Source organism: Zalophus californianus, chromosome 14, assembly GCF_009762305.2.
Source record: "Zalophus californianus isolate mZalCal1 chromosome 14, mZalCal1.pri.v2, whole genome shotgun sequence".
Classification (NCBI taxonomy): domain Eukaryota; kingdom Metazoa; phylum Chordata; class Mammalia; order Carnivora; family Otariidae; genus Zalophus; species Zalophus californianus.
In genome coordinates, this window is record NC_045608.1 from 7,015,003 (window position 1) to 7,033,424 (window position 18,422).

Consider the following 18,422-nt stretch of genomic DNA (forward strand, 5'->3'; position numbering starts at 1 on the left):
CATGATAACTTTGGATTGCTTTAAGAAGAAAGTAAATATGTTAACGCCATAGCAAGTGACTAGGGTCGGGGGGCAACTTTGGTTGGGCTGGTGGGGAAGGCGAGTCAAAGGAGAAAGTGGTAGACATTCAGGCTTTTAGAAAGGTAGGTGGGGCTGAATCGTGCAGGACCTTCTAAGCCACTGTATGAATGGCACGGAGCACTGAGCTGTAACTGAAACCCAGCTTTCTTCCTTTCTTTTTTTGTTTTTAAGATTTTATTTATTTGAGAGAGAGAGAGAGAAAGAGCGTTTGCGAATACCAGTGGGGAGAGTGGCTGAGGGAGAGGGACAAGTAGACTCTCCGCTGAGTGAGGAGCCCCATGCTGGGCTCAATCCCAGGACCCTGAGATCATAACCTGAGCTTAAGTCAGATGCGTAACCAATTGAGCCACCCAGGTGCCCCTGAAATCCAGCTTTTAATCCAGTGCATTATACAGATGTGACCGTTTCCAGGGAGTGCCTTTTTGCACTAGATCTACCAAGAGGAGAGCCTTTTATTTATTTATTTGTTTTTAAGGAAGGCTCCACACCCAGTGTGGAGCCCATGGCAGGGCTTGAACTCACAACCCTGAGATCAAGACCTGAGCTGATATCAAGGGTTAGATGCTTAACCGACTGAGCTACCCAGGCACCCCTGAGGAAAGCCTTTTTATAACTCATCTTCCTAAAGTGGATTCTGTTTCTAATTTGAACAAAGGTGCCTGTGTGCCTCAGTTGGCAACTTGGGTCTTGTACTAAGTGAAATGCGGAGCCAGTAAAAGTGTGATGCAGGCACAGACGAGATCTGGTTTGTTTTAAGGATAAACAGCATGGAGAATGGCTGTATGGAGACAAGAGTATAAAATAATCAAGGCTAATAAAAATATAATAAATAGAACAACAAGGACCCTGCCTAACTGTATTTTTGAACTTCAAATGAACTGAAAATAAATTTTAAATTTATATTTCAAAAAATTACTTCCATGGTGTACCTAAAGCTCACCCTTTGCTGATCAGAACTTTATTGGAAACACTGAAACCAGTGTTAAGATTGGGAAAGAATCATGCAACTTAGCTTGAGTCCATCAGGCGTGCAGAGTCATTTCCCATTTGTTACCTTCTGGTGCCACCACTTGACCCCTTCCATTCCTTGCACATTTATGCCCAAGAAGACAATTCCAGGCTCTGTTTTCAAAAGCAGTCAGATAGTTTTCGTAAGGTTCCATCACATAAATATCAAAGAAATACAGACATAAATAGTGAGATACCATTTTCACCTATCATACTAGCAAAAGGTTTTTAAATGTCAGACTGGTCCATGTTAGGGAGAAGAGGTAAAGCAGACATGCTTCTTGCTGGTGAGAACGGGCATTTGTGGAGATCTTTCGGAACATAGCGAGTCTGGCAAGGTGCATCTAGGGCTTTTAAGATGTTCTTCATTCCCTTTCATCTGGTCAATCTGTTCCTGCAAATCCATCTTAAGGAAGTAATCCCAAATAAGGAAAAAGCTTTGTGAAAAATATTGGTGTAGTCTGAATGTCCAGAACAGAGCAAGTGGAGGATCATTTAAATCTCCTTAGGAGGTTTTACAAATGCAGGAACTAAGGCTTTGAGAAGTTACAGAACTTGTCCAGGATCGTTAGGCAGCTAGTACGGGAAAGAGCCAGGATTCAAATCCAGACTAGTTTTACCCCCAAACCCAAGTTTTTAATCACAATGCTACACTGAGTTTTCTGTATAGAAATAATGTTTTTGTCAACGGGAAAAACAAAGGAAAGCTCATTCTATGTATAAAATTCAACTTATTCAAGTTATACACCCGTCTAGAAAAAGACTACAAAGACGGAGTAAGAGGTGCGGTGGTTTCTGCGCGGGGTGGCGGCTGAGGGCTTTCAGCTCCACACTGCTCCCCCAGGCCAGCCTGCGTACTGCTGCCGCTGACGGCCGGCGACCCGCTGCCGAACAGGTTCCGGTTTGGTTCTGTCATTCTTGGCATTGGCACGAGAATTAGAAGGTTGGAAAAAGCAAAGACTTGCTTCTTTTCTCTTCTGGTGGTGGCCTGACAGTGGCTCCCCCAGCTCAGTGTTGCAAAGGCGGGGAGGGGAGCCAACCCAGGGGCGGCAGCCTCCAGATCTCAGCTAACAGCCCCTTCCCCTCTGCCTCTCTAGCCCAACCCCTCTCCACCCATCTCCCCGTTGCTTTTCAGTCCTTTTAACACCTTTGCCACCAATTCCTGGCATCCAATCCTTCTCTGCCTGAAATAGCTAAAGTGGTTTCTATTTTTCAGGCTGGCCACTGATACGGTCTGCTGCAAAACTTAGATACATATTTACTAGAATTACATTAAAAATATTGACATTATTCTTATTTGTATATGAAGATACAGGATATAAGTAGTTTTTTATCTTGTGGAGGGAGCAAAGTATTTTTGCATTTAGTTTCCTTCATATGGGGTGCAAAAGATCAATAGTCTCCATAAGTTATACAAGTGACTGGTAAATAAAAGGTTTATTAATTCAAGACATGAGTTCTTTATAGGATAATCATACTGCTATGAAGCACCTTAGTTGTTACTTGCTGGTTAACATTTGACAAGTTATAATATATCAATTGTACAATTTTAAAATTGTAATAAATATGATTAGTTAATAGTAGACTCCAAGCTTCCCTTTGTTCTTAAAAAAGGTTGGATGATCCACTATGATCCACTAAGGAACATCTAAATGGGAAGAAACACAGAAGCATTTTTATTAGTGTCATTTAGTTTTTTCAATAGAAAACGGTCTGATAAACTATAAAACTGAGGGCTTAACTGTATTGCTAAACATCTACATATAAAATTATTTGACATTTAGATAGATAGGACTAGAGAAAAACAGATACATTTTAAGGGCCACAAATTTGTCTCCTGAATCAATAATCTCCCTTTTAAAAAAAAAGTAATCTTATGCCATTGAACACAACAGACTGGAAGTGAACAAGGGAAGTTATTAATTAAAGTTAAAACGTACGCTTATTTTAACATGCTTAATCTGGACCAAAGGAGGGGGGGAGAAAAAGCCCACAATAATTTAATTAGGTTTACTAAACTACCAAAACATGATCAAAGTAAAAAATTTTAGGGGTGCCTGGCTGGCTCAGTTAGTGGAGCATGTGACTCTTGGGTCTCAGGGCTGTGAGTTTGAGCCCCACGCTGAGCATAGAGATTACTTTAAAAAAAAATGAAATATTGGGACGCCTGGGTGGCTCAGTTGGTTAGGCATCTGCCTTTGGCTCAGGTCATGGTCCCAGGGTCCTGGGATCGAGTCCTGAATTGGGCTCTTTGCTCGGTGGGGAGTCTGCTTCTCTCTCTGCCTGCTGCTCCCCCTCCTCATGCTCTCTTGCTCTCTTTGACAAATAAAAAAATTTTTTTAAAGGTTTTATTTATTTATTTGAGAGAGAGAGAGAGAGAGCGCATAAGCAGAGAGAGTGGGAGGCAAGGGAGAGGGAGAAACAGGCTCCCCAGGGAGCAGGGAGCCCGATGCAGGGCTTGACCCCAGGACCCCGGGATCATGACCCGAGCTGAAGGCAGACGCCCAACGACTGAGCCACCCAGGTGCCCTATTTTTTTTTTCAAATAAATAAAATAAAAAAAATAGGATTTTTTTTTAATAAAGATTTTATTTATTTGTCAGAGAGAGACACAGCGAGAGAGCACAAGCAGGGGGAGCAGCAGAGGGAGAGGGAGAAGCAGACTCCCCACTGAGCAGGAAGCCTGATGTGGGGCTCAATCCCAGGACCCTGGGATCATGACCTTAGCCGAAGGCAGATGCTTAACTGACTGTGCCACCCAGGTGCCCTCCCACCAAAAAATATAATCTTAAAAAAAAAAAAAGAAGTAAAAAATTTTACCTTATATTTAAGTTAAGGATAGGAGTAAGAACAATTTATATGCATATTTTACACTTGAAAACATTTGGAAGGATGCATACTAAATCCTATTAACAGTGATCCTATTTCTGGGTAGTGAGATTTCAAGAGATTAGGGATTGTTTTGTTTTTGGCTCTTGCAGAATTTTTTTTTTTCTTAAAGACTTTTTATTTGTCAGAGAAAGAGAGCACAAGCAGTGGGAATGGCAGGCAGAGGGAGAAGCACACTCCCTGCTAAGAAAGAAGCGCGATGCAGGACTCAATCCCAGAACCCTGGGATCACACCTAAGCTGAAGGCAGATGCTTAACTGACTGAGCCACCCAGGTGTCCCTCAAATTTTTTTTTCTATAGTGAACATATGTTTTTGGTAATTAAAAAGGAGAAGAATTAAAAGCAATTAATGCCCAAGCACAACATTAATCAATGCTTTTTGAAATTTAGTTTTTCATTTGCTTCAATATGAAAAATAAGACTTTATGAGGAATTGTAATGCTGGAAAACACCCAAGAGACCATGTGGTCCAGATCCAAAAACTAAACCCCGCATAGGCTCAGCGACTGGCCCGAGGCCACACTGCCCAGAGAGTAGAATCATGGCCTCTTTGATTTCTGGTCTAGGACCCCCTTACACAAAAAGCAAAATACAAAAATATACACAGTTACACATAAAAATACATTTATCTCCACAACACCAAAACAAGTTGGTTCAATGTCAAGACCCTAAAAATATAAATGGTGTCAGGTTAGAACCCAAGTAACAGTGGGCCAGCTTTACCTTCAGGATTTCACAGGGAGCGGTGTCTGGTGGTACAGGCTTCCCACAGTGCTTTGAATATTCAGTTATAAAGACTGAAGCTTCATCTAAACTATGGAATTGGAAAGAAAAAGAGCATCATGAGGAAATTCTCGGGGGGGGGTTGATAAATATGTTCGCTATCTTGACTGTGGTGGTGATGGCTTTGCAGGGGGATATATATGTCAAAATTTATCAAACTGCATACTTGAAATATGTGTAGCCTATATGTATATATATATTGATTATATCTCAAAAAATAATGTTTATAAAGGAGAATGTGTAGCTCTGGTTGGATCACAAGTGGTAAACAAGCAGAAGGAAATGCATGGCATGGTAATGAGAAAGGGACGCATCCCAAGTGGCCACCACAGTTAGACTAAATGTGGGGATGGCCCAGGAAAGACTTCTGTCCTGACCAGGCTGCCCTTCCTTAGTACCAGCCATTTCTCCCTTCTCCTTTTCACTTTCCAAATTCATTCCCAACCCTAACCCAAGAAGCTGATTTCCAAACTTGTGGGTGCAGGAAAATTAGACAATCAAGCTTAGCAAAAATTATATTACATAAAAGCCCCCAATTCTCTGAGCAAGTGTCTAAGGAATAAAGCTGTAACTCGGGTTGTAAAGCAGGACTGTGAGGGGCACCTGGGTGGCTCAGTCGTTAAGCATCTGCCTTCAGCTCAGGTCATGGTCCCAGGATCCTGGGATCGAGCCCCTGGGATCACGACCCAAGTCGAAGGCAGACAGTTAACGACTGAGCCACCCAGGCACCCCCAAAATAAAGGTAAATTTTAAGAAAATTCTACAGTAAGGTGTTTTTGTTTGTTAATTAACTTACCTTAATTCACTTGCCAGATAGTTTACCAGGTCAGTGATGTTGTTGGTATTCATCATGTGCAATTTCAACACTTGAAAGTATTTTGTCTTTGCCAAAATCCCAAACTCCTTCTTACTTATGATATTATTGAGAATTAGATTTCTAATCTATAGAATAACAGGTATCATTATATTAAAAATGTGTGAAATTCCAAGGCCTTATTCAATACCCAAAAATTTCTTACAATCACAAGTTAAATTAGCATTGTGTTGTGACTAAGCCTCTTTTTTAATGAAGTGGGGAAGGGGAGATGTTTTGGCCCATTTTAGTAATGGATTAAATCAGTAAGAAGTAATTGCTGTTAAGCACTTTGGAACTTTTTATGAGGAAGATCTGTTTACAACAAGCATTTAAGGCTATAAATTTTCCAATGAGTACAGTAGCATATAAGAGAGAGGGGTCTCTGCCTTTTAAAAAATTTACTGAAGTTTTAATAAAAGCCAAACAATTTTACATATTGCCAAACAGATAGTAGTTTTTAGCTTAATTTTGATTTGGGGAAAATTATTACCCTCTAAGATCAAATTTTTCATAGCGAAAAGGAAATGAAATTTGCCTCTTACTTGATGTGAAAATCCTGCCAACTGGCCGGTATTCATATGTTCTTCTAATTGTTGCAAAATGATCTGAGGACTGCACGAGCCCAGAAAATTCTAGAGGAAAAAAAAATCAAAATCACAATTAATGGAAAAGTGCTATTACTACTAATTTCTGTTAAATCTGAAAGATTTTCATTCTTAAATTTGGAATATGTAAGAATTTCTATTATAGGAAAAAAACCACCTCTATCATGTAACAAAAAATTATGGAAATAAGGAAGAAGACATTTTACAAATACCTATTGTAACAGCAAGAGCTGTTTAACAAGCATTTTGTCATTCTAAGTGCCAAAAAGAATCTATTTAAATAATAAAAATTTGAAAAGCATCAACGGATGAGTTTATAAATAGTAAAAAAAAAAAAAAACCCAGGGGCGCCTGGGTGGCTCAGTTGGTTAAGCAACTGCCTTCGGCTCAGGTCACGATCCTGGAGTCCCGGGATCGAGTCCCGCATCGGGCTCCCTGCTCAGCGGGGAGTCTGCTTCTCCCTCTGACCCTCCCCCCATCTCATGTTCTTTCTCTCTCTCTCTCAAATAAATAAAATCTTTAAAAAAACAAAAACCAAAACCCAAAGTCAAAGACAAGCACAGATGGCTGTGAAAAAATGCAATGAATAGATCAAATGACAGATAAAAAAATATGCGTGTTCTTTTATATAGATCTCTATCTACTGGCTTATCTACCTTTGGGGAAATCCTGCAAAACATTCCCAAGTGCTTTGTTCTCTTTGTTCTGTATTATAAAGGGAATGAGTTATTTTTTTAAAAGTTCTGTCCTCAAAATGCTCCTGGCTCCCTTTGTCAGACAACCACACACAGAACCCTCTCTAACTCCCACATGCAATCACTAAGTCATGCTGCTCCATCCAGTTCGCTCTCACTGCCACCACCCTGATACGGGGACAAATGCCCACAAGCCTCTCCCACCCATCCACAGGCTGTTGTGTGTGGCTCCAGTGAGATCCACGTCCGGTCAAGTGCAATAGCTTCCCACTATTCCCTTCTTGCCTCCTCTCTCCTCTGATCAAGCCCATGGACTGTTCCTTCTGAAACAGGGCCTGACCATTTCACTTTCCTCTTCCAGGAAAACTGTGTTCCCCCACCTCCACCAGATAAAGAACAAGGTCCAAATCCCTCTTTTTTTTTCTTTTAAACATTTTATTTATTTATTTATTTGACAGAGAGAGAGAGAGAGAGACACAGCGAGAGAGGGAACACAAGCAGGGGGAGTGGGAGAGGGAGAAGCAGGCTCCCAACTCAGCAGGGAGCCTGATGCGGGACTCGATCCCAGGACCCTGAGATCATGACCTGAGCCGAAGGCAGACGCTTAACTGACTGAGCCACCCAGGCGCCCTGGTCCAAATCCCTCTTAAGGCATCTCTCAGTTAGACCCTGACCTACCTTTCAGGTTTACCTCCTGCTAAACCTGTATACAAACCCCCTGCCCCACTCAGACTGATGTACTCATGCTTTGCAGGACTGGTAAAAAGAAAATGCAACCCTTCTGCAGGGGACATGCAGTATGGGACCTTCTGTTTTGGCAGCCCCAGAGGAATAATTTGCAAAGATACCTTAATTTGCTGATGTCTTTTTTCCGAGTGGGGCATAAGCATTAGACAGGCCAGTGCAAAAGCCGGAAGCTCTAACTGGACATACTGCCTGGCTACTCCAACCATGTCGAGATCATCTGAAACTGGACATCTTCAAGAGAACACATGCATTTGTTAATATTAATTAATTTAATTTGCTACCTGACTGTGCTTTCAAAGACTTTAAGCATTAAAATGCTGGGGCATAACATACACTTAGTAATGAGTAGCTCGAGTCTTTCATGGCATTCTTCGTGTAATAAAATAACCTACCTACTGGAACACAGAGTACTTCTTGCTGCTGTGATTATGTCTGAAAGTCCACACATGCCTAAAGACACATTCTCAGAAGACTCAAAACCTCCGAGACAGCACTGCGTGATTTAGGGTAGTCGTAAAAGTACTCTATATATACATTAAAACTAATTATGGAGAACACTTACTGACTATCCATTTACTAGCTGCACTGCATGTGGAAAGTAGACATTGTAAAAATATGAGACAGTTTACCTTAAAAACAAGTGGTGTGCTTAACTTCCCAAGAAGAAGGAATTACTTGAAAGACAGGTTTATTAGAAAAGAATTTTATAAGCAATATATATGACTTTTTTGGGATAGGAAAACAAGTATTTTACTTACTCTAGAACAGCAACGAGACTCTCACAACAATCTGATAACTGACTGGGGCTCAGAGGACAAGATGCTGAAAATAAACAACAATAATGTACACACACACACAGGTATAGAGCTATAAAACGCTACTGTCAGTGTTTCAGGGGAGAGAAAAATACCTGAAAGTAGGGGTATCTGAACCACACGCTGCCAAGCTTTGCTGAAGTAGGGAACCTGGGGAGATAAGCACATTATGGGATTCACGCCTGGGGTATCACGAACTCTCTTGGTTTTGCAATCACGGAACTATATGCTTAGAGCTTATGTTCTGAACGCTAAGACCAAAATCATAAATTGGTATCTTCCTGTTTGAGATGGTTAGATTTTAGGGTAATTTTCTTTCCTTCCCTCCCTCTTTTCGTTCCTCCCTCCCTTCCTTTCTTTCTCTCTTTCTTAAGTTTTCTTTTTCAAAGTAAACTCTACACTCAAACTCATGACCCCGAGATCAAGAGTTGCATGCTGTACTGAGCCAGCCGGGAGCCCTTGGATAATTTTCTTCATAACCATATAGTTCAGGATCATATTATACAACCTTGGCTGATACATTACTGTTTCATTTGGGGGAAAAAAAGCATCAGAATCCAACTCAGAAAACAGAATTTATACTGTTGTGTGCCAGACATTGTGTAAGAGCCACAGGAAAGGGGCAAGCAGACAAGAGAAAGGATTTCATTTTTGTTTGTTTTTAAAGATTTTATTTATTTGACAAAGAGAGAGACAACGAGAGAAGGAACACAAGCAGGGGGAGTGGGAGAGGGAGAAGCAGGCTTCCCGCGGAGCAGGGAGCCTAATGCAGGGCTTGATCCCAGGACCCTGGGACCATGACCTGAGCCGAAAGCAGACGCTTAACGACTGAGCCACCCAAGTGCCCCAAGAGAAAAGATTTCAAAAAATGCATACGGCAACAACATAAATTTCCACTCATAGGGGAGGGGTTAAGTGACTTACGGTACATTTTACTCCTTATTACAGAGAATAAAAGTTAAAAGCAATGAGATGTCAAAAAAGATTAAATGTAGAGGTCTCATAAGATCCAACAATCCCACACACCTAAGTATATGCTCACAAGAAAAAAAACCCCCACATACACCCACATAAAAACTTGTACACAAATGTTCACGGTGCAGTGTTATTCTTAGTAACCCAAAAGGGGAAATAACCCAAATATCCATCAACTGATGAATGGATAAGTAAAACTTGGGTGTGTTTATACAGTGAACTTTAGTTGGCAATAAAAAGGTATGACATCTGCCTGACATCCGCTACCACACAGATGAACCTTGAAAACATGATGCCGAGTGAAGGGAGCACAAAAGGCTATGTGCTGCATGATTCCACTGACATAACATGCCCAGCATAGACACTCCAGGGGCTGGAAGAGGGAGGAATAGGGACTGACTGCTAATGGATATGGGGTATATTTTTGGGGTGAAGAAAATGTTATAGAATTAGAGAGTGGTGATGGTTGCACGTGGTGAATATACTCAAAACCACTTAAATGTACATTTTATTGATGTATTTTTGAAACTTTTATTTTTTTTAGTAATCTTTACACCCAATGTGGGGCTTGAACTCCAGACCCCAAGATCAAGAGTCACGAGCTCCACGCACTGAGCCAGCCATGTGCCCCTTAACTGTACGCTTTAAAAGTGTACATTTTACATGGGAATTATATCTCAATTAACAAAAGAAAATAGGTCTCTATGTGCTGTATGGAACAGTCTCTGAGGCACCAACGTTATGTGGGGCAATAAAAAATCTAGAATTCATTGCATTTATATGTACAAAAATGTATACACACCCACACACGTACAGACGCACACATGCACGTGCTCATATGGTAATAGGAAAGTTCTAGAAGAAAACACAGTGTAAACAGTAGTTACTTCTGGGGAGATAATTTTGATGGGAAATGGTAAGGGAGAATTTTCATGTTTTACTCAGCATGTTTCTATATTTTTCTAATGTATTAAGCTAAGAATAGATGAAATATTTCCACATTATATAATGATTATATGGTACACAACTTGTGAAATTTAGAAAAGATAAATAAGACATGGTGTCTGATTTAAAGATCTTCCAAGCCCAGGAGGGGCAGTCGAATGTGTAACACAACAAATTACACTGTGACAGGTGTTACGGCAGAGCCAGGGTTTGGAGAGCTTGCGTGAAGGTGTGGCTCAGGAGGCCTGGAGGGCTGGGGCTGGCGGGGTCCTCCAAGAGGCAACCTCTGAGCCAAGTACTCTGGGTCCTGGCACCATTTTTTTTTTTTTAAGTTTTTATTTATTTGACAGAGAGAGAGAGAAAGAGAGAGAGCATACAAGCAGGGGGAGCGGCAGGCAGAGGGAGAAGGAGAAGCAGGCTCCCCACTAAGCAGGGAGCCCAATGTGGGGCTCGATCCCAGGACCCTGGGATCATGACCTGAGCCGAAGGCAGACATTTAACCGAATGAGCCACCCAGGTGCCCCCCTCAGAGCCATTTTAACGGGACATCAGTTCTATCTGAGGAGCTGGTTACTTTACCTAATGTACCCGGCAGCCACAGGGCCATTGAGTATAAATATTAAATTCTTTTTGTTGTTGTTGTTGCTAAAGATTTATTTATTTATTTGAGAGAGAGAGCGAGCATACGGGTACAGTGTACACGAGTAGGGGGAGGGGCAGAGGGAGAGAGAATCTCAAGCAGACTCCCTGTTGAGTGCAGAGTGTGCCATGAGGCTCAATCCCAGGACCCTGACATGAGGCTCAATCCCAGGACCCTGAGATCAAGACCTGAGCTGAAATCAAGAGTCAACACTTAACTGAGCTATCCGGGTGCTCCTAAGGATTAAATTCTATAAAATTTACTTCAGGAAACTACATACCTGCCATAAAGAATGGATACTAGAGATGGCGGTTAAAACTTTCCTTAGATAAGGAATCTGGGGGGGGAAAAATACAGTTCAGAAAATCACCAAAATGGAAAACTTCAACATGAAATATCAGATTCTTAAATTTTCAAAAGAAAATTTCTACCGTGAGAACGACCAGGGAAGTTCACTTACTACATCACAAATATCAGAAAAGGTCAGGGAAGCTTCCGTTTGTTTCCAGGGAAATTTATGTCATTTTTGAGTTAGCACTTCCTCTAGCCCGAGACCAAGTTAAGCTTGGCACGAGCCCAAGGACGGTGGACGTTTGCAGCGTACATCTGCTCAATCACAAGTATCCGGGCAGAATGCTTAAGAGTCGCTGTGCAAAAGCTTTCACACAGACGGCGGTCCGGGGCACGGGGTCTTACCATATTGAAGCCAAGAAGCTTTTGCAAGAGTCCATTCCAAAGTTGCAGGTCAGAGATTTTGTACTCTAAACAAAGTTCAGTCACCAATCTGACCGCCTGAAGCAGAAGATAAATTTAAAAAATAATAATAAGCATACTGCTTCAAGATACCAGGGGTCAAAGCACCTGTGGAAAAGGTAGGCCGGCTACACGCAAAATACGCTCATAATGTAGGTGCGTCTGTCGCCTAATTTCAGGGAAGGCCCCCCATCCCTCTAATGAAAGAAAAAAAGAGACTAAGATTATTCTGTTTCTTTCCTGCTGTCACGGATTCAGACGGCATCTTGGACTTTCCCTGCTGCCTTCTTTCTACCCAAGAGCAGTTTGCCTGTTGGCCCCGTAACCTTCTCGCCCTAGGCTCCGACTGCCCCAGAGAGCGAACTCCCGCAGGCAACGAGAAGAGGAGCGGCGCCCCTGCCGGCATAGAGACAGGCTCTCCTCCCCATCTGGACGAGGACACACAGGCCCTGGGACGGGACTACAGAAGTGTCCTCTTGCTGGTGGGGATCAAGCCCCAGGCTTTAAAGGACAGACGTAAGGGGACCCCCCAAGTTGCGTGTCACCTGGCAGGACAGGGAAGTAGAAACGGTCTCAGAGCAGGAGGCTTGCTCAGGAGTGAAGAGTGTCTCTGGTTTCAGGCATTTGGGTGAGTATGGTGCATCAGAGAAGATGGCGGACCCACCCTCAGACAGCTCCAAGTACATACCATGGATTCATGGCTGTGGTTTTTCCATAGACCCTTAATCATTCCTTCTTTAGGACTGTTGCAAAATAATTCATATGTGATGGGGATATTCAAAGTCTCAAATGACGCCAGAAAAGTTATACATTTCAAGTAAGATCTGGAAAACAGAGGCATTGATGGGACTCATTCTTATAGACCACATTTACATTTAAGATAAAAGCCACCATAGGGCAATATTAGGCCTCTTTGTTTTTAAATGTCTATTTTTTAGGCTTCTAAATATATTCACTGAATATAATAGTAGAAAGAAATCAACGTGAACAAGATCAAGAAAACACTCAGTTCCTAAATGCCTCAAAAAACTAGGGAAACAAGATGTTCTCAGAGGCCTATGTCCCCTTTGCCAAAATGGCGAGGACATTCAAGGCAGCAGAACTAGGTTTACTCGGCTATTCTAACGCACTCTTACAAACTAAGGGGCTTAACGTACACTTCCAAAGAACCAACCTGTTTCCCATTTCTTTTCTTTTTTTTTTTTTTTAAGGTAAGCTCTACACCCAACTTGGGGCCTGAACGCATGACCCCAAGATCAAGAGTCACATGCTCTACTGACTGAGCCAGCCAGGAGCCCCATGTTTCCCATTTCATAACACAATTTAAAAAAATTCTACTTACTTCACTTCTTCTATGGGTTTTTTGAAGAGAGATTCTATAGTTTCTTTGTCAGCCAAATACAGAAGACACTGAAGAGCTCGTGCTCTGTGGGCAAAAGTTAACTGGCGCACACCCAGGGTCTGTAAAACCAAAGCAGATCTGCAGAGACGCACGCATGCTGTGGCTGCGTACATGAGTTTCAGCTTAGGTAACATAAACCTCATTTTTTTTTTAACATTAAAGTCAATCTCTGCCCTTAGGGAACCAGTGGTTCTCAAAGTGTGGTTCATGGACCCCTGGCAAGCCTCCCTCAGACTCTTTCAAGTGGGAAAGGGTCAAAGTTCCTTCACAATGATACTAGACGTTCTTTGTCTTGACACTGCATTGATACTTGCCCCGGTGGGTAAAACTGCTGGGGCCAGTCAGGGTAGGACAGACAGCTAGCCGCTGGGCTGCCAGGGCGTTCTTCACTGCCGAGCAAAGGTGACTTCCACTTACCAAGGTTCTTGGTGGAACAGTAAAAATTATTTTATGAAACCTCAGCTCTTGAATACATTAACGAGTGCACACCTGAATACATATTCATTAATTAAAATGTATTCGTCAATGTTCTGGGTGACCAAACGGGAAGCACATGTAGAGCATACTGCAGACAGATGGTTTTTCAGGGAAAAGCACGTATGTGAATGAGCTGTGAGCTGAACTGGGCGCTTTTCACAGAACGCCATTTTTATCTGAAGCAACGACTAACAGATAAACTAATATGCAAGGAAAGATAAAAGGGATTTTCTCCCCCTCTTGCTGTCGAGGACATATAATCAGCATCTGAGAATTCCCCTCTTTTCTCCTTCTAGCCAAGACCCATTTGCCTCCTGGCTCTACACCCTTTCTCTCCCTCTGTTCAACTGCCTCAGAACAGTTCCACAGGCAAAAGCCTGAAGGCCAAAGAGGTGATGTTGCCTTTAGGGAAAAGGGAAAGTTTAGTGTAGCTAAAGTTTAGTGGGGAGGGAGGGAGCATGACTAGAGGGTGCAGCCCGTCCTGAAGGGCCCCTGGTAGTAGGAATGTTGCCTAACCAAGGAGTTAATAACTATGAATACAGATAACCGTGGGAACTGTCATAGGTTCAGTCTGCCAAACAGGATGTTATGGAAGCCAGCACTAAATGGGGCTTGCAGATACTACAATCCTGATTATGAAGTAAGATATGCACTACTTTGAATAAGTGAACATTATCTTAATCATCTGTTAATGATATCAAGCATGGTAAAATATGCAGGAAAAAAATGCTAAGCTGAGATGCAAAGATGAGTTCTGACTCCGTGTCCAGGGCTTACAGTTGTAGCTGATGTTGCAAACACGAACAGCATTCTTGAACTGTAATCAATTGGACGAGACTGAAGGAGATATAGGACTCTGGGAAAAAATATTTTAAATTACATTTAGATTTTAATTTAGTGACAGATTACCCAAACAACAGACCTGTTTTACAGTCCTTAGAAAAAGTCACTAGGCATCCCAAACATGGGCCTGAAGGGTTATGGGTCAAAGGCATTTTTGCTTTTCCCTTTAACGGATGCTTAATCTTTTCTTGAGTTCTAATCATAGCTAAAGATAATAAAAATAATAAATGCTAATCGTCTCTCGGCCTTTTGGCTAAGGTCAAGTGTAATAATAAATGCTAGGCCTCAGTCTTCTCATCTATCAGCTAGTCAGTCTCTGACAATTTAAATTCTATTTAAGGGGCGCCTGCGTGGCTCAGTCGTTAAGCGTCTGCCTTAGGCTCAGGTCATGATCCCAGGGTCCTGGGATCGAGCTCCGCATCAGGCTCCCTGCTCAGCAAGGAGCCTGCTTCTCCTTCTCCCTCTGCTGCTCCCCCTGCTTGTGTTCTCTCTCTCGCTGTCAAATAAATAAAATCTTTAAAAAAAATAAATTCTATTTAAGAATTTTTTTTTTTTAAGATTTTATTTATTTATTTGACAGAGAGAGACACAGCGAGAGAGGGAACACAAGCAGGGGGAGGGGGAGAGGGAGAAGCAGGCTTCCCGCAGAGCAGGGAGCCGGATGCGGGGCTTGATTCCAGGACCCTGGGACCACGACCTGACCGCTTAACGACTGAGCCACCCAGGTGCCCCTCTATTTAAGAAATTAATGCAAACTACAGCTACAAAGTACATTGGACACATGGAAAATTCTGTGTTAATTCACAGGACCTGTTAAGTGTTCAACCTCTAGACTCAGGCCTGACTGGCCCCCTCCAGAGGAGAGTAAGATGGACATGGTGGGCAAGGGTACAAGGGAGGGAGAGGATGGAACTTTCGGTGGGAAAAGGCAGGAAGTTACAAAATTGGCATGAAGTACCCCTTTGAGATCTCCTTAGGATCTTCATTTTTTCTTCTCTCTCTTTGAATTGTTTCCCTCTAAGACTTTCCATTGTGACTGATTCAGTTGGACGTTGCAGGATGAATCTACCTCTTGCTTAGACAAAGGTGCCCCTGTGTCTGAACGACTAAGCGAGGACAAGGTGGGGTCCACAGGAAAGGAGTGACTGGAGGGGGTGGTAAGCCAGCTCTGGCCAAGCCAGGGGAAATTCTTCTCTTGGGTTTGCCGTTCCCTATCAGATCTCCAAGGCTGATGCAGGGCTTCACAAGTTACTTGACCCACTTTTGGTCTAGAGCAGGAATGGCAAAAAGCTGCCGTGCCTGTCACCACTCCCTCTCCCATGCCTGTGCCGAGCATCATTAATGGATTACCACATCTTTTTTGATCTGGGCCCAGATACAGTTGGCAAGCCATGACCAATCAGATTTAGCACATTAGATGAAACCAATGTGCCTTCCTAGGTCTGTCTTAGGTTAGAAGGGGAAAGGAATCCTGGTGGCCCATACGGGAACCAGCCCAGCTTACCAGGGTGAGAGACTACATAGGGGTCTGGGGCCAGAGTCCTAGCAAATAAAGAGAGTTCTCCTTTGCTTGAGGTGCTTTCTTTGCTAAAGCTATTCTAGGAACCCTCAACATTGGTAGGGACTCACTGAGGGTTCAGAAATTCTGGATCTTGGTTGTTTCTTATTTATTCCACTGGAGACAGTTGTACATACTCATGGCCATATATCAACGGAATGATTCCTCTCAGAGACTCTGACCCAAGTTACATGAACAAAGTCTTTTCAAAACCAACCTCTGACAGATTTATTGTAAGATTCTTACTGGGCAATAAGATAAAGGCACATGTAAGTAAAGAAAGTGTACCTTCGTAGTGCTTCATCTTCTTGAAGTTCAAATAATTCTGACGGTTTCTTTGAAAAAGTGAAAAAATAAAAAATAAAAAAACTACTGAAAGTTTGCTGACTATATAAGCTAATATAATCAGACGAAAAACCCAATATACAGAATTATGTTTACATAGAAGAAATCAGAGTAAAACCCATCACTTTATGAAAAGATTTTTCCTTTAAAAAGGGGTTTCCTCACATTTATTCAGTCAGTAAATGTTTACTGAGCACGTACTATGTGCCAGGCACAATTCCAGGCACAAGGTGGCCTGAGTGAACAAAACAAATGTTCCTGTCCTCCTGGTGCTCACAGTCATTGGATAACTTTTAAAAGGAAAGGACTCCATGGATTTTAAAGAGTCGTTCAGTAATTCGGTATATCCTGGGACTTACAAAGCCATGTGCAAGGTGCTAGGTACAGACACAGTTCCTGGCCTCAAGATGCTGTCGTTCAGTTCTCCAAATTTACGTAAAAGTTAAAACATGCCGGTTTCTGAGTCAACCAGATTCTATGTGGCCTAGCTATGTGGCCCAGCTATGCTTCTAACCGTGTCCAATAAAGCACAGTCCTTGCTCTTCATAAACACTTCATAAACAAAGAAATACTTGTTACAATGAATACCAAGGGATATAAAAACTAATTAAAAATCTAATGTCTTTCCAGTTATAGTATTTGTTTATAAATAGATTTTTTTCAAGCATATCTGCCTAGTTGGATAGAGGAAGTCTCTCTGGCTGAATTCTGCCTGAAAATGCAGAAGCAGTACAGAAAATTCTGCATTTGGAATGCCGAATCCCAGCATAAATTTAGATGTTAATGACACTATTTCTAAGAAACTGACACTATGTGCCTACTGATGTGATACACTAAAAAGAACACGTCACCTATACGGTGTTCTTACCAAGAAGACACAACCTGAATCTAATCATGAGAAACATCGTGAGACCGAGACATTTTGCAAACCAACTGGCTGGCGCCCTTTAAAAATATCAATATCCCATCACAGTCAAAACAGACTGGAGTAAGAATCATCAGTAGATGCTAAATCGGGTTATATGTGTGGTGGGGAAAGGAGTTTGAAGAGGAGCAGGTTATTAAATTGTCTCCCCTAATAGTTACAAAAAGAAATACAGTATAACTATGTTAATAGGGACACTGACAACATCGTAACCAAGTTATTTAAATTCACATCACCTATTAGGGCAAATAGATAGAGGCCTCCATATGTCATACCCTGAGAAGGACACGACATCACTTAGGCAGGATTCTAGCCCAAACTGCATCATTTGAATCTTATCATGAGGAAATATCAGACGAACACAAACTGAGAGGCAGCTTATAAAATAACTGGTCTGTACTCTTCAAAAATATCAGTGTCATAAAAGACAAGGAAAAGCCATGGAGCTGTTTTAGATTAAAAGAGACTAGAGACACAACAAATACATGCAATGCATCGTCCTAGACTACATCCTGGTCCCAGCGAAGGAGTGGGGAGGGGAAATTGCTATTAAAGACCCTTATTGGGACAATTCATTATATTGTAACATGGATCATAGATTTGAGCCTATGTTTGTGGTATATCAATAATGTATCAATTTTCAATTATCTAATTTTGATAATGATAGTGTGGTTAAGTAGGAGAAAAGCCTTGTTCTCAGGAAATACAAACTTGTTAAGGGGTAAAGGGGCATGCATAAGCAATTCATTCTCAGACAGCCCAGAAAAATATTATAAATATATATATATATTATAGGGTGAAACAAATATGGCAGAATGTTAAACATTGATGGAACTGGGTGAAGGATGTACAGGAATTCTTTTCAACTATTGCAACTTTTCCGTATATTTAAAATGATTTCAACTAGGGGCGCCTGGGTGGCTCAGTCGTTGAGCGTCTGCTTTCGGCTCAGGTTGTGATCCCAGGGCCCTGGGATCGAGCCCCGCATAGGACTCCCTGCTCTGCGGGAAGCCTGTTCTCCCTCTCCCACTCCCCCTGCTTGTGTTCCCTCTCTCGCTGTGTCTCTCCCTGTCAAATAA

General features: G+C 42.0%; 1 protein-coding gene across 1 annotated transcript in view; it reads right to left on the reverse strand.

Moving 5' to 3' along the window:
• Nucleotides 1–2,251: 2,251 nt before the first annotated feature.
• The window catches only part of KNTC1 (kinetochore associated 1), a 76,516-nt gene continuing 60,345 nt past the window's right edge, over nt 2,252–18,422 (reverse strand). The window contains exons 52-64 of the mRNA XM_027575812.2: nt 16,362–16,408; nt 14,450–14,528; nt 13,136–13,254; nt 12,482–12,617; nt 11,737–11,832; nt 11,321–11,377; nt 8,576–8,630; nt 8,424–8,487; nt 7,767–7,896; nt 6,161–6,250; nt 5,559–5,704; nt 4,703–4,793; nt 2,252–2,737 (exon numbers count right to left, since the gene is read on the reverse strand). Of these exons, the coding sequence (XP_027431613.1) occupies nt 2,717–2,737; nt 4,703–4,793; nt 5,559–5,704; nt 6,161–6,250; nt 7,767–7,896; nt 8,424–8,487; nt 8,576–8,630; nt 11,321–11,377; nt 11,737–11,832; nt 12,482–12,617; nt 13,136–13,254; nt 14,450–14,528; nt 16,362–16,408 (1,131 nt within the window). The 3' untranslated portion in view covers nt 2,252–2,716. The remainder of the gene's footprint in view (nt 2,738–4,702; nt 4,794–5,558; nt 5,705–6,160; nt 6,251–7,766; nt 7,897–8,423; nt 8,488–8,575; nt 8,631–11,320; nt 11,378–11,736; nt 11,833–12,481; nt 12,618–13,135; nt 13,255–14,449; nt 14,529–16,361; nt 16,409–18,422) is intronic.